The 14,509-nt window shown below is 36.3% G+C and overlaps 4 protein-coding genes across 7 annotated transcripts; 2 read left to right on the top strand and 2 right to left on the bottom strand.

The window, feature by feature from the left end:
• Positions 1 to 42: 42 nt before the first annotated feature.
• LOC126874743 (protein I'm not dead yet-like) lies at positions 43 to 3,274 on the top strand. Its single transcript, XM_050637099.1, has 7 exons — positions 43 to 195; positions 590 to 1,114; positions 1,287 to 1,625; positions 1,703 to 1,845; positions 1,961 to 2,055; positions 2,148 to 2,431; positions 2,508 to 3,274. Exons 1-7 carry the CDS (start codon positions 43 to 45, stop codon positions 2,784 to 2,786), a joined length of 1,818 nt encoding a protein of 605 aa, XP_050493056.1. The 3' UTR covers positions 2,787 to 3,274.
• LOC126874471 (PAXIP1-associated glutamate-rich protein 1) lies at positions 3,074 to 4,257 on the bottom strand. The gene is made up of 3 exons (XM_050636582.1): positions 4,109 to 4,257; positions 3,856 to 4,016; positions 3,074 to 3,427 (listed from the first exon to the last, which is right to left on the bottom strand). The coding sequence occupies exons 1-3, from the start codon at positions 4,175 to 4,177 to the stop codon at positions 3,202 to 3,204; spliced, it is 456 nt and encodes a 151-aa protein (XP_050492539.1). The 5' UTR covers positions 4,178 to 4,257; the 3' UTR covers positions 3,074 to 3,201.
• Positions 4,258 to 4,519: 262 nt separating this feature from the next.
• On the top strand, positions 4,520 to 8,230 carry LOC126874465 (gustatory receptor for sugar taste 43a-like). Of its 4 annotated transcripts, none has more exons than XM_050636563.1 (7): positions 4,520 to 5,925; positions 6,153 to 6,369; positions 6,452 to 6,806; positions 7,004 to 7,093; positions 7,175 to 7,449; positions 7,523 to 7,681; positions 7,791 to 8,230. In XM_050636563.1, exons 1-7 carry the CDS (start codon positions 5,750 to 5,752, stop codon positions 7,836 to 7,838), a joined length of 1,320 nt encoding a protein of 439 aa, XP_050492520.1. In that variant the 5' UTR covers positions 4,520 to 5,749; the 3' UTR covers positions 7,839 to 8,230. The 4 variants fall into 4 exon arrangements, with proteins under 4 accessions (XP_050492520.1, XP_050492519.1, XP_050492517.1 ...); XM_050636562.1 differs by having other exon boundaries at positions 4,521 to 5,925; positions 7,001 to 7,093; XM_050636560.1 differs by having other exon boundaries at positions 4,521 to 5,925; positions 7,001 to 7,093; positions 7,523 to 8,230.
• LOC126874459 (myotubularin-related protein 3) lies at positions 7,873 to 14,476 on the bottom strand. The gene is made up of 15 exons (XM_050636532.1): positions 13,949 to 14,476; positions 12,814 to 13,164; positions 12,550 to 12,736; positions 12,293 to 12,471; positions 11,972 to 12,173; positions 11,697 to 11,887; positions 11,394 to 11,589; positions 11,126 to 11,311; positions 10,849 to 11,013; positions 10,433 to 10,683; positions 10,042 to 10,284; positions 9,525 to 9,825; positions 9,306 to 9,407; positions 8,988 to 9,172; positions 7,873 to 8,840 (listed from the first exon to the last, which is right to left on the bottom strand). Exons 1-15 carry the CDS (start codon positions 14,002 to 14,004, stop codon positions 8,531 to 8,533), a joined length of 3,105 nt encoding a protein of 1,034 aa, XP_050492489.1. The 5' UTR covers positions 14,005 to 14,476; the 3' UTR covers positions 7,873 to 8,530.
• Positions 14,477 to 14,509: the final 33 nt, after the last annotated feature.

Raw genomic sequence — 14,509 nt, 5'->3', positions numbered from 1 at the left:
TAAAATTTGCTCTGGAAGAAACGATAAAAAGGATAGAGAAATATGGCGACGAGATCAACTGCGCAAGAAGAAATGTTATCAACACAAGAAAAGTTAATCCTCACTGGACAATTTATCAAGCTATACTGGAAAATATTGTTTGCTATAACCTGGGGTTTGATACTGATCCCACCTCTGCTCGTCCATAATTATCCGGTATCAGACTTGATAATATCTAAATTAGTAGTATAGTTTACACACACACACACACGCGCGCGCGCGCGCGCACGCCGGCACTCGTTTCAAATATGACACAATTAATTATTAATTATATATTACATGTACAATTAAAAATGAAAAAAAGAAAAAAACACTTGAGCATACAACTATTTTATGATCATTAGTTTACTTATTCTATAAATTTGTTTAACAAAATATTGTCATTATGTTTAAAACGCTTCAAAACAAAATAGTTAAAATATTGCTTAAAAATGTTTCTGTTGAAAAATTAAGATCTTCGAGTTGCGTGACACATATGAAGCAAGCGTGCGATTTTTATGTATCTACAACAGAATATGGTGATAGAATATTCGTTTCATCATATTTGTAGGAAACTAGATGCGCCTACGCTGTATTAGTGATGGCTGGATATTGGATCACTGAATGTTTCCCCATGGCAGTTACCTCGTTGATTCCACTGGTGTTATTCCCAATATTTGGAATATTAAGCACAGCAGATACTTGTGCTTGTTACATGAACGACACTATAATGGTGTTCATAGGAGGTTTGGTTCTTGCTGTCGCAATTGAACACAGTAAACTACATCTACGAATCGCCCTTGGGGTGATGAGAACAGTTGGCTGTACTCATGGAAAATTACTTGGCGGTCTTTGTGTTGTAACTACTTTCATATCCATGTGGGTTTCAAATACTGCAGCAACTGCCATGATGGTGCCGATCATATTTGCGGTTTTGAATGAATTAGAACAGGTGCGATATCTAATTTTGTTCTCTTCTCTTTTTAATTCTCTTCTTGTGTTACTTATCATGTTCTTTTCAGGCTGGACTCTGCCACGTCTTCGAGGAGATACCGGTTCCTCCAGGATCAACGGACCCACCGTAAGATATGGAACGAAATAATATGAAAGATAAACAAAACATGAGTAAGGAGGGAATTAGAGAATGAATAAGCATTAGAGACGGGAGCAAGGGAGGGAAGAAGGAAAGAACAAAAAAGGAAAAAGGAAAGAAAGAAAGAAAGAAAGAAAGAAAGAAAGAAAGAAAGCAAAGAAGGAGATAACAATTTTCTGATTCTAACATTACACATCGTAGGGAACGGAAACCGACCAAGGTAACGAAAGCTTATTTAATGGCCGCAGCGTACTGTGCAACTTTCGGAGGTACAGGAACGCTCGTAGGCACCGGAACTAATCTCACTTTCAAGGGTATTTTTGAAAGCACATTTCCTGAATCCGAGGGCATTAGTTTCACGCAGTGGATGATAGCACAAATGCCACAAATGATTATTAATGTCTTTTTAACGTGGATTTACCTTCAGCTAATGTTCATGGGTTTATTTAGACCCCATAGCAAAGATGCACAGATAGCGAATATTGGAACCGAAGGAGAAACGGTTACTAATCAAGTAATACGAATAGTTGTAAATTCCTTACACGATTTACTTTCATTCATTTATTGAATCTGTTTAAAAACTGTTTAAAGGTGATACAGGAAAGATACAAAGAACTAGGTGGCATTACGTTTCACGAGGCAGCAGTTGCCGTCCTTTTTATTACCTGTATATTTTTATGGTTATTCCGAAAACCAGGCTTCGTACGAGGATGGTCTGAAGCAATAACAGAAATGTTAAATATTTGTTTACATACGGTTCATTCATCTCTCATAATGAAAAAAGAATTCGCGCACGTATAAATACATATTCACTGTGCACCTTTACTCATCTATGAATTTCATTGACAGAGATGTTCGAGATTCAACGCCTGTCATATTCATATCTATCATGATGTTTTTCATTCCGAAAGATTTGGATTTTCTTCGTAGCTACAACAAAGACCGTGAGTATAAAAGAGGCAATTATGTATGGGCAATAGTTCTTCTGTATAATACAACTTATCTGTTTATCTATACATTATTTTTGCTTTCGTAGCCGGTGAGAGACCCGTCAAATCTTCAGAAGGTTTGGTCACATGGGACGTGATCCAAAGAAAGATGCCTTGGAGTTTAATGTTCCTTTTGGGCGGTGGATTCGCGATATCCAGAGGCAGCATTGCTTCCGGTTTAGCAAGGAAGGTCGGTGAGACGTTGGTGCCGCTACGATACTTTCCCCCTGTATTGATCATGCTGTTTGTTTGTTTGTTTATTGGCACTATTACGGAGTTCACTTCCAATGTCGGTATCGCAAACATTACTTTACCAGTCGTTGCACAAATGGTAAAAAATTACATGGACATTATAATGCTATTCAATAATCTATCCTCAGCTTGTTAATAATCACTTTATTGTACAGTGTGTTGCAATGGAGATACATCCCATATATTTAATGATACCAGCAGCTATATCGTGTTCTTACTCTTTTCGATTACCAGTTGGTACACCCCCAAATGCAATCATAGCAGCCGTCGGGCACATTCCAACCAACTGGCTAATGATAGGAGGTTGCGGTCCTTCTATATTCTCTCTCATAGTAAATGTCGCTTGCTTTGCTATATGGGGTACTATAATTTATGATGTCAAAGAATTTCCCGACTGGGCTAAAAGCAATCACCCAGCCAAAGGAAACCCATGAAATCGTATATTTCATTCTTTCCTTTTTTGTTCTGTCTTTTCTCTCAGTTCTCCTATGCTTGTAACATATATCGTGTTTCGTTCATTTCTCTGTTAAATAAATGTACACTGATTAACTGTGTCTAATTGCCAAATTAAAATATTATTCATAATTGAACGTAATAGACTCTGTGTGGGATATGACACAGTATATACGTGAATGTGTATATAATTAAATAATAATCGCCCAAAATACAATCACAGATCTATATAATTTCGATTAGTAAACCAATTAGATTTTGACTACTATTCATGTATCAAAATTTAATATAAACTTTATTATAAATATAATTTATAAATATATATATATATAACATTTATACCGCAATGCATCAATGTAACGATTATGTTGGCTGCGTCTTTAACACGGATGATTATTACGTTGGCTGCATCTTTGATACGGATGATTCAATCTTTTTTGGACTCGAATTAATTTCTTGCTGTTCTAATCTACGATGTCGTAACATAGTTGATAGTACACCGTTAAAACTTGCAGTCTTCTTCTTAGCACTTCCTTTTGGAGTGCTTTCTCCAGTTCTACGAACCGGTAATCTCGGCGACGACATCTCATCCATGAAATCAAAGTCTGACTTTTCTTCGGTCCTAAACAAAAATACAAATGGAATTGATACAATAGAACGAAAATAAGCTATGATATGACAAGCTGTGTACTAGAATTATATGACAAACAGTGACTCGTGAAAGTATTCGAGTACAGAAACTTTTTACAAATATATTACGTACAGTATATGAAACATTTTGACATTTCATTAGCACTGTAACAAGAAACAAGTATCATAATTATATTGATAAAATTTGTAATCAATCTGAAAATGTAATAGAAATTATAAATTATGAATGTATACTGTGAAAAGATCTGAAATAGTCAACTATTTTTAGTATAATCATGAGACAGTCTCGTATCTCATATTATGGCTAAACTTCATTATCTCCTTAAGTGTTGAAATACTTTTGTGAGACACGGTGCATCAATCTCAACATTTAAAGTTAAAATGTGGGATAGTAGATACTTGTACTCCTGCGAGCCATTATCTTGCTGCCGATTGCTTGAAGGAACAGGTGATGGACCTCTTCTACCTGGACACTTCCAGTCGAGTTCCAAAGCTCTGTTATTGGCTTCGAGGGCCTCGATCAATGTTAATATATCGTCAGGTTTCAAAGTCCATTCGTTCTAAATGAGCACGAAGGTAAAAGGAAAAGGGAGAGAGCTGAACGAACTGGATAAACAACATTCTATTAGTCCTTCCTCCATCTTTTACTCACTTTTCCATCCATTTCGTATTTCTCATCGTCTGAACATTCTATCGACCAATCTTCTTCGTTGCGCTCCATCTTCTATCACCTCCAAGTTATATAAAAACCTCAATGAAATAATTAATATAAATTGAAGTAAAACATGTAGGATCGGGTTAAGAAAAATTCAACACTTAACCTCGAACGAAACTATTCGGCTAACATCAGTAGCCATACCACTCGTAATAACAAAATTTAGTTACCGATAACGTCGCTAGTTGTCGCTATTGATCAACGTGTAAATTCAAAATTTCGTATGCGTAATTGCAAAAATGAAATCAAATCAACATAGTCGTCGTATATATACGTATACAAAATATATGATATTATAAATAGACAATAAGTATACTACTTTCTATTTGAAATAACCAATTAACTCCAATTCGTCCTTTCAAAGCTCCAGAACTTAACAATGGTTAATTTTGATACATTTCATGTTTGTCTAAATAATGTAGACATTTGTGAAAGGATAAGAAATATGACATGATTAAACGATAGAGAAGTAGATTGACAAATACGATACGGCGAAAGACCGAGTATTGAATATTATGGCACGAATGTTCTTTCCCACGATTTTCATATCATGCTAAATCATGTCACAATACCATGATACGAATGTTTGTTTAGCGCAACATGCTACCTTTATTCATGTAAAGAAAGGAATATGTATGTACTTTGATGAAATGAAACTTCCACCGAATTTGTTTATTCCAGGTGATCTTATTTTCTTTTCGGCTATTCGTATTACATGATCCTTTATCACATGCCTTCTTCATACTATAAAAACGACTGTTCCTCCCGTTTGTTCATACATGTTTATCAATTTTCGATTGATTAAATTTAATAAAAATGATCATATACGCAAAACATATAGCAAACTTAAAACTTTAATTAAAAAGTCTCTCTTTCTCCCTCTCTCCTTCTTTCTCAGTGTGCTCGCGCAAACTGTCCAATAACTAAATATGTATATGTTATGTCTATAAACATCTGTTGGTTGCGGACGCTCGCGCCCAACAATACCATTAAGCGCTCAACGAAGAAACGTGTTATTTCTCGGCAAAGTCAATATCGAAATATCAACGATAACTACCTGCCAACAATTTGACAAGAATGAATGAACAGTCGAGACTAGTACTTGATATAATCCCCTTTAAACGATTGTAAAAATCTGAGAAATAGAGAGATTGTGCCGCATTAAATAGTAATAAAGTGCTATTTTCTTCTTTACTCGCAACATGTTTAAAACCATTTGGCATTTGTTTGACACGAGAAAGGTGTAGTGTAACGTAGCTGCTGTGCCGTGCTGTGCTGCTTTTTTTTTTATCTCTGATTGATATTTGTCCTTTCTAATAATTCTAATATTCAAGGAGCTAAACAGAAATATGTGTATAATAGAACAGCAATATTTATTATTTCATTTTGTTGATAGAAAATAATTTCAGTGAATCGATGTTGAAACATGTGTGATATTGAAATGTGAGGAAGAAGACCAAAAGCTTGTTTCTGCATTTGATCGATTACGCATGGAAAGGACAACGGAATAAAAATAGATCGAATCTTTTCTTCAAATACAATACAGCTAAATTAGAAAATCGATCGAAAAATTTGAAGATGGAGTTAAAGCGGATAGAGAAAAAACGAAAAGCTTCGTACGATGGCAATCTTCGTCGAGCGATGTTTCCCATATATTATCTTGGTAAATTGTGTGGTGTGGTTCCAGTAAGATTTTACGTGCACGCTTCTGAAGGATGTCAGGCTCGTTTAAATATCATAGACCTCGTCTATAGGTAAAAAAGAACGATGAATGAAATAAATGAATATAACAAAAAATCATAGTGTACAGGACCTTTTTGATTCAGAATAATCCATTAATATATATACTGATAAAGTTATTCGATTCCCTCCTGATGTACTCTGTAGAAATTGAGAAATTCTTTGATAGCATGAAAACGTTTGTTTCTACTGGGAATATTTGAATAGAATTAAGTAACAATGCACGTTGTGCGTTTCGTAGTTTGTGCGTACTGATACTACTGCTCGGCGCGGAAATTTGGGGCCTATGGCGAGATCTGAAAGACGGCTGGGAGCATAGTACCAGACTGAAATCTCGGACAGCGGTGATCGCGACATGCAGCGATGTGCTTGGAGTAATGAGCTTAACGGTCGTTTGTATCGTTGGCTCCCCTTTCCGATGGAAATCCCTGCAACTTGTGATAAACAAATTAATCGAGGTGAAGAGTCGTTTTACAAATTTTTTTACCATTCCATCAACGGTCGAAATGATAGTAAAGCGTTTTCGCATTTTCATTTCAGGTAGATAAAAAAATCGGTGTATCGTCTACAAAGAAAGCTCGAAGGTTCACGATTTGTTTAACGATATGTAGCCTCGTCTATCTCTGGTTCAATTCGAGTTTAGACTTTTATTCATGGAGTCGCAAAGCAAAAAGCCAAACATTTGCTGACAAAGGTCCTATTAACTATGCACCTCTATACGTAATGTACACTGTGATCATTTCGGCAGAAATCCAATATAGCGTGGCAACGTATAATATAGGACAAAGATTAGTTCGCTTGAACAGTAGCCTGAAAAGTATGTTGGATACAAATAATACAAATAATAGTAACAACGACGATGCGATCGGCTATTTTCGAAAATTTTCCGAAACAGGTAAATAAAATAAGTCGGAAACGTAGAATAATATTTTTTCATATGAGCCTTCGTTTTCGAAAATGTAAATATTTGAACGAATATTTACAAAGTTTCCTGTATGTACTTTCCGCTAATAACCTATGCTGAATCTTTAATCTTACATTTTGTCGACCAATACAACCGGAACGATATGTATATTTGCTTAACCTAAGCAGCTAACGACATTGGAGGCAAGAAAGGATGGAACATTACACCAAAACGGCAACTCGTATTAGGCAGCTATAGATTGTCACGGAAGATGGATGGTAAGTTTGCTAACTAATCAATGAAAACTGATCGGTAGAAGAATACGTTAATTCGACCTCACCTATTGTGATTATTTACAGAAAGCAAAACCTACGTAAACAGTATATCTGAATTGATAATGGTTCATTCTTTACTTTGCGACACAGTATCCCTCATAAATACTGCTTTCGGTGTCGTACTACTAGCCGTCACTATATCCTGTCTATTACATCTAATCATCACGCCGTATTTCTTGATCGTGCAAGCTAATGAAAAACACGAATGGATATTTCTAGTCGTACAAGCTGGATGGTGTATCATTCACATAAGCAGAATGCTGATAATCGTTCAACCTAGCTATTCCACAGTCGCGGAGGTAAAAGATGAGAGAAAGCAAAGTGGAGAGGGAAGAAGGGAAAAACGATAGCTTAAAACTATTTCGGTTCCAGGGAAAAAGAACGGCAACTCTCGTTAGTCAGTTACTTTCTTGTTGTTTTGAAGCAGACGTCCGACGAGAATTGGAAATATTTTCGCTTCAATTGTTGCATCGACCTTTGGAGTTCTCAGCATGCGGACTCTTTTCCTTGGACAGAAACTTAATAACGTCGGTAAGAATTCTTGATTACTCGTATGAAAAGCAAATGCATTTAAGCAATACGTAAAACATATATTATTATATTTATATTGATTGTGTGCATGTACGCACATATGATTTAGATCGCGGGAGTTATAACAACGTATCTCGTTATCCTGGTACAATACTGAGCAAGAGAGGAAGAGTGATAGAGAGACAATCGCATATTACGATAATGACATTTAATATACCAATTCTCGTAAACAGCGGTAATATACAAATACAAGTTACTCGTATCATAATCCAACTACTAATAATAACGAGTTGTTCCATCGATCGAACGATCGACGTTTAATTAAGAGCGCACCTCGTACGGTGTCTAGAACTAGACGTCAGTCACAGCCTATCCAAAATATTCCTCGGCCTCGTCTTGCTGTATCTCTGAGAAGGGAATAAGATCGCCTAAAAACGGGAAACTTGAATAGTCTCGTTTGAAGAAGCCAGGTATCTCCTCGTTGAATCAACTTATACGCCTATGTATACATACGATTGTATAAGACAAATACAACCTATCGTATACTGACTCATTTTCTCTCACTTTGTCCGATGCACTCTATGCACTCTTTTTCGTACAAATTACTCTAGCAATAAATATTGGATCGCTCCAAATATCTAACTGTGTGATGGTTGGCTATCGGCTCGCGCGCGACCTATACGTCTGCTTGTAACACACATTGTACAGACATAAATGATAAACGTGTGAACGTGTATCGCAGCTGACTTATCGTATTATGGATACACTTTCTGCATTGTTGAAAACCAAACAGTAACCGGATTGCTGCGAATGTTACTTCCTCGAGGTTCCTCGCTCGCGTGAGAGTGTTCAATTTACCGTGGCTGCTGTAACCGGAGGTTGCGCTTTCTGATGCGCAGCCTGCAGCAAATTATCGCAGCAACTATCTTTCGTCAGGTTCAAACCTTTCGATCTTTGACAAGTCATCAAGTTCTCAGAATTTAACTCCGCATCGTTTTCTCCTTTGTTTTGATGACGAGCATTACACTGACATGGACTTGTGTGCCGATGAAGTCGAGAGAAACACTCGCTACAAACTCTCACGGGATTATACAGTTGTTCGCTGGGTAGTGGTGTCGAATTCTCGGAACAATCCGCACAGAAGATCTTACCGCAGCATCTGCGATAGATGAGCAAATAACTCATTGTAAAATTATATTCTTGTATTCATTCTACATTGAACTGTATTATATAACTAGTTTATCCAAAGATATTACTAAACAGTGATTACGACATTACAAATGCCACTGCCCTGTGTGCCGCGTACCTGCAATGATGCTTACGTCGTCCCAGCCAAAATTCCGTATCGCATCCCATGCATCGACTTACCGCGTGATCGGGTACCCAGAGAATAGGAGCAGGACCCAATTCTTCCACTGCTTCCCAAGACATGTCTGAAGGTAATGATTCTCCATGGTCGCCGGTACTTCCAACTGAATCTGGTAACGATCCCTGAAACAAAAAATCATATTCAATCGACTTCCTTTAATTATACTTCTGATATTTTCTTTCTTCTTTTTTTTTCTATCTTTCTCCTTTCTTTTATTTTGATTACTTTGTATGGAATAATTTGTAATCAACTCACAATATCATCAACACGATCGATCTCTGCATTATGATTACAAACTTGCTTGATCAGAGCCATTCTCGTCGTATGTAACTCCTTCCTTAACGCTTCCTCTTTCAACTGAAAAATAATAAAAAAAAGAAAGAAAGAAAAAGAAAAGAAGGAAAATAACATCATAATCTTCCAGTTCCAAACATCTCTTCCTTATTATTATGCCCAATTGATCGAAATTAGTACCTTATGTTCCACGATAATCTGTTGTACACGCATCTGAACGTCACAATGTATAAGGGGAAGACCATCGACATCATCCAATCTATCAGGGTTATCTGGTACCGTATCTTGATAAGTTGGAGAAGCTGGACAAACGCTACTAGGTGTTCTCGATATCTGCGGTATGCTGGTATCACTAACGTCACTACCCTCGTTATGGTTGTGATTGTAATTTCGACTGCAAGAGCAACCGATTCGACTGGTCGCGCTGCTCTCGATCCATGGAGATACGATGTCCGGTGACGAATTTTTCTCCACTTTGCTGCTTGAAAAAAAAAAAAAAAAAGAAAGTTGTGTTGTTTCGTTCGATCCTAATTCAAATTATCGACTCTATTTTTACATTTTGAATTTCGGACTCAAACTCGGGATTAAGTAAATATGTATAACAGTTAACTTATCCGTTATCTAGTTAATTAGCTTATTACGTTTGCATTTAATTCCTTGTACCGTAGTATGTACGACAATATGTAATGGTACTTACGTTTCTTTATCAATCGCCTCGAGTACAGAATCGTTACTCGGTATTAGTGTGTCCGTTGAACTGTCTACCGATGGATTTACTGGCGAGTCGTTCAAAGTTTGCGTCGTCGTTGTGTAACTTTTCGCTTTGTCCTGATTCTCTGTTATATTTTTCTCTATTGTGTCACTAATAATACAATTCTCCGTGCAATTGTGTTTTCCTTTCTCGCTTGTTTCCGTGTCGAGCGTTAACGAGTCAAATTTCCTGTCATTATATACAATAAATGATATAACATTTTTTTGGTTTTCGATTCATGAATACAAAGTATTCACGAATAACACAAACAAAATGACGTACTAAACTTATTTTCACATTGGACTTGTTTTATCAAAGATTAAATTGAAATAATTACTTCTCTACTGAGGCGCTTGGATCGCTGAGTCGACGGTGAAGATAGGCCGCATGATCGGGAGTGTGCATAAGATCACCATATGAGCGAGTTTTAGTCATTTGTCCCTGTGGTTCTTCGTTCTCACCACCTTCGATATCTATCATCGTTATTCTTTGTTTATCGTCTCTGATACCGAGAGGAGATTCCATAGAACCTAAATATACTTCGGACCATAAAACAAGGTCGCGTACGTTACAACTTGGCCATAATACCTAAAATATACAAAAATTATTCTAAACATACTAAATGGTTGAAATGAAAAGCAATATGTTGCTTATTATATAATAAAACTTATGCGAGAACAACGTATAGCATATGCTGTACAGGACTAGTGACGACTTTATTACGGCTGGTATATATGATAAAAAATATCTTACTTGATTCTTTAACGGAGAATACAAATGATTTATGAAAGAGCTGGAATTGAGGAAACGCCAAACTGAAAATGTACGCTCCCGTATTCTTAACTGAAACCTTTCTTGCCTGGTGTTGCAGAGAAATGTGCCAAAAAGTTGTGAATATGTATGCTGTGCAAGTTTCACCTAAAATCAATCAAAAGTGTGCCAGCTTTAGTAAATTAGCCTTCCGATAATCGGCCAACTCAATCTACTTGAGTTTTTCAAAATAAATACGTATGAATTTCTAACTACTTACAAGGTACGCAGGAGACATTTGAAAACTGCATTTGAATTGTAAAATTAACTGATGTACACAGTCAAGCCATTGCAAAAATACTGGGCATCGCTCGTTCGGATCTTCGCAGCCAACAGTTTGCCCACAACGATCCGCGAATTTGTGTCCAAAGTCTAACCATTCTCTCTCACATAAAACTTGGAATCCCTAGCAACGATCAAGTGGAATAACGAAACGATTATCAATTGCAAATAACAAACAAGAAACGAGAAAAGTACCTTTGGCATACCTCCATAGTTCGATAATAAGGATCGAGAAGAATCTGCGCTAAAGCGACTATCTGTGGTGTTCTATCCCAGCCGTCGCTACAATGCACCAATACTGGCCGGCCGTCTCTTTCTATCGCCGACGCTACAGTCACCGCAGCACGTAATAATCCAGACATATGTTGTAACCATCGTGTCCCTTCCAGAAGACTGAGCCAACTGTATATTATGAAAGATTAGAAAAGTTTTAGATCTTCCAATCGTAATAATAGCATAATAATATTGGTTCAATATGAAAAAATGAAGAAAACAAATAGAATATTTACTTAGGTTGATCCGCATCCGAGGCACAGAGTTGTCTCACCGCATGAAAACTCTTTCGTATCGAGTGAATATTTGGTAAATTCATAAATTGTATGTCACAACTAGGATAATATTCGGGACACTCACATCCACCACCACGAGCTCTATTCGCCACAGCGGTTGTATATGATCTAGCATCCACGATTAAGACTTTCTGCAAACAACATATGCTAATTCATTAAGGATCACCAGTTTCAAACATTTATATAATTGGGACCTTTTTTGATTCGATGCTCACTTTTGTTCTATTTGACGTGACGTTATCATCGGTAGTATCAGGATAGATGATAGATGAATCCATCATCGTCGATTCACCTTTATCATAGGAACATGCATCTGAAAGGGCCTTTAAAAGATGTTCGTCATCTGGACTTCGCCATCCGAGCCATCCAACTTCTGGCTGACTGCTTCGTGCTATTACTGCGCCATTATTCACGTGCCTTCGAAATTATGAAAGACGAGAATGTGACATACTATAATAAGATGCATAATAGGGATGCTTCTCGTTTTATATATCAACATAAATACTTCTTTCCTTCTTATTTCTTTTTTTTTATACCTCCAAACAACGGCAGGGATTCGTCGAAAACTCCTAAATTTTGCCACAATCTCAAGTCTGTCATCAGGAATGCAAGAAGGAACCAGAAGCAATGGTGGATAGGATGGGCATATGCGATAATCTTTATTGATTTGACTTATGCGCCATGTACCATGCAAATTAAATTTTAGTCGTTCCACCTAAGAAAAAAAAGTAAAGAAATTAAATTATATTTAAATTGTGTCTTATCTACATGTATTTACTTACAAGTTACTTACTTCTGAATTAAATGTAGCATTATACGATATGTTATCTTTCCCTAATTTGGTATTATCTTTGCCTTCCTCGATAGACCAAGCATAATATGCAAAAGCAAATATATCTTCTATACTCTTTCGTGGGTAAGTCACCTTATGTAATCGTTTAAACCATTCCAAACAATGTTCGTTTGTGGCAAAGACACAACTGAAATCATTAAGTTGTTTTCAATATCAAAATGATAGGAATGCTATAAGTTTCAACAAAGTACAAAAATTTCATACCTCAGTGAACGAGCATCCTTGCAACCAATATGCAGGAAAAAAATCTCTTTAACTTCTAGCTGTTCTATTAAACCCAGTGGAATATTGTAACATGCTTGACTTAATTGTAAATAGAGTCTATAATTAGAAAGAGCCAACACTCCATCCGACGTACGTCCAAGTGCTACAATGGATTCCCCGCTCAAAGGTGTAAATGGAACTGTAAGTGTTTGATCCTCGCATTCGAAATGCGTATGCTTTGGAAATAATTCCGAAGCATGTAAATGACAGATGGATTGCAAACTTGTTGGCTCTTCAGAACTCTCCATCTCCTCTCTATGTGACACATCATATACAAACTTCAGTCTCCTTCTTGAACATGAAAAGTTCTAATTGCGGGCTATATCTTTCTCACATAGTTTATAGACATAATGTGGAATTGAATTACTCCAATTTGTCACAGATATATACTAGTTCTAGTTATTTACTAGCATATATTAAAATATGCGTTTGGCCTATTTGTTTCAATACGTTCAAGTAATCACAAATATACGTTATCGAAAATTTATAAACAGTCGCAGTATCATTATAACAATTGAGAAGTATATGATCGTTTAAGCTATGGATAAACAGAAAATTCGTTAAACTTATTTGAAATAACGCGATGCATCTATAAATGAAACATCGACGTAACATAAGCGATAGGATTTTCGTTTATTATCGCTTATCGATTTGTGTAATTTTGGGACATTACCATATGCAAAAATATCTTGATAAAAATATCTTGGAACAAATATATACAAATTACAAAAAAAGTGTTCCATCTTCATGAGATGAAAATGTTAATTTGTATTTACCTAGATATCAAGAAATTTATATGATAAATATAAAAAATCTATCGAGACAGTAAAATCGTTTAAATCGACATATGCATATTCGTCAACTGTCGAAAGTTGATAACACTATACAACCGATTTAATTGCATACAATTACCAAACTAAATAAATTTGTATCTATAAGAAGGTGCTAAGAAAACGTTGAAGGATAAGAGAAACAATTTCAACTAAAACGGTCGAAAATTGTTCGTGTTGTTTTTTCTAGAGAGCCGTAATAAACGAAAGGTGACGAAAAGTTTACAACAACAACGATGTCTCACCTTGAATTGCGAAGTTTCTCCGCGATGGACGATATCCAACCGTTCTGATACTTCATACAAAATCCATGAACAGTCGTTTACACAAGGAGTACAATGTGGACATTACTCAATTAAGAGAGAGCGAGAAAGAGAAAGAGATAGAAAAAGAACATTTCCCCGTGTAGGAAAAAATATAACGATTTCGACGTCAAACTTGGAAGTATCTAAGTATTTCAGATTTGTTTTTAGCAGGTACGTAGATAGCTTACGGTATAAACGATTCCGCTAGATTTATGCCAGCTCAATCCAAACGCGATCACTTTTCGTTACGGCAATTCAGGGGAATGGCCAGCATCACAGGGAGCGATCTCCATTAATTGGATTGTTTGCTTCTCTTCCCTTTTTTCCTTTTCTTCTTTCTCTTTTTTTTTTTTTTTTTAATTTCTTAATTAAATTAAACTTGTAATGTTACGAAGGATTCGATTTTAGATTATCCTTTCTGAAAAATACTCGTTCTACTCAATGTGAAAGTTACATTGACAGATTAGTCCATATACAAATCAAGCCGTTTTTCCATTGTTC

The sequence above is a fragment of the Bombus huntii genome, chromosome 16, assembly GCF_024542735.1.
Source record: "Bombus huntii isolate Logan2020A chromosome 16, iyBomHunt1.1, whole genome shotgun sequence".
In the NCBI taxonomy this organism is placed as follows: Eukaryota; Metazoa; Arthropoda; class Insecta; order Hymenoptera; family Apidae; genus Bombus; species Bombus huntii.
The sequence above is the reverse complement of the archived record's forward strand: the minus strand, read 5'-3'. Positions and strand labels throughout refer to the sequence as shown.

Excerpts from the sequence above, each read along its gene's own strand:
- LOC126874743 (XM_050637099.1), top strand. The coding sequence starts at position 43 with ATGGCGACGAGATCAACTGCGCAAGAAGAAATGTTATCAACACAAGAA. Across the intron at positions 196-589 it reads TGCTCGTCCATAATTATCCG|GAAACTAGATGCGCCTACGC; the intron begins GTATCAGACTTG and ends TCATATTTGTAG. Across the intron at positions 1,846-1,960 it reads TCTGAAGCAATAACAGAAAT|AGATGTTCGAGATTCAACGC; the intron begins GTTAAATATTTG and ends TTTCATTGACAG.
- LOC126874471 (XM_050636582.1), bottom strand. The coding sequence starts at position 4,177 with ATGGAGCGCAACGAAGAAGATTGGTCGATAGAATGTTCAGACGATGAG. Across the intron at positions 4,017-4,108 it reads AATACGAAATGGATGGAAAA|AACGAATGGACTTTGAAACC; the intron begins GTGAGTAAAAGA and ends GTGCTCATTTAG. Across the intron at positions 3,428-3,855 it reads AATGGCTCGCAGGAGTACAA|GACCGAAGAAAAGTCAGACT; the intron begins GTATCTACTATC and ends ATTTTTGTTTAG.
- LOC126874465 (XM_050636560.1), top strand. The coding sequence starts at position 5,750 with ATGGAGTTAAAGCGGATAGAGAAAAAACGAAAAGCTTCGTACGATGGC. Across the intron at positions 6,370-6,451 it reads TGATAAACAAATTAATCGAG|GTAGATAAAAAAATCGGTGT; the intron begins GTGAAGAGTCGT and ends TTTTCATTTCAG. Across the intron at positions 7,450-7,522 it reads GCTATTCCACAGTCGCGGAG|GGAAAAAGAACGGCAACTCT; the intron begins GTAAAAGATGAG and ends TTTCGGTTCCAG.
- LOC126874459 (XM_050636532.1), bottom strand. The coding sequence starts at position 14,004 with ATGAAGTATCAGAACGGTTGGATATCGTCCATCGCGGAGAAACTTCGC. Across the intron at positions 12,737-12,813 it reads AAGGATGCTCGTTCACTGAG|TTGTGTCTTTGCCACAAACG; the intron begins GTATGAAATTTT and ends TAATGATTTCAG. Across the intron at positions 9,173-9,305 it reads TCGATCGTGTTGATGATATT|GGATCGTTACCAGATTCAGT; the intron begins GTGAGTTGATTA and ends TTTTTGTTTCAG.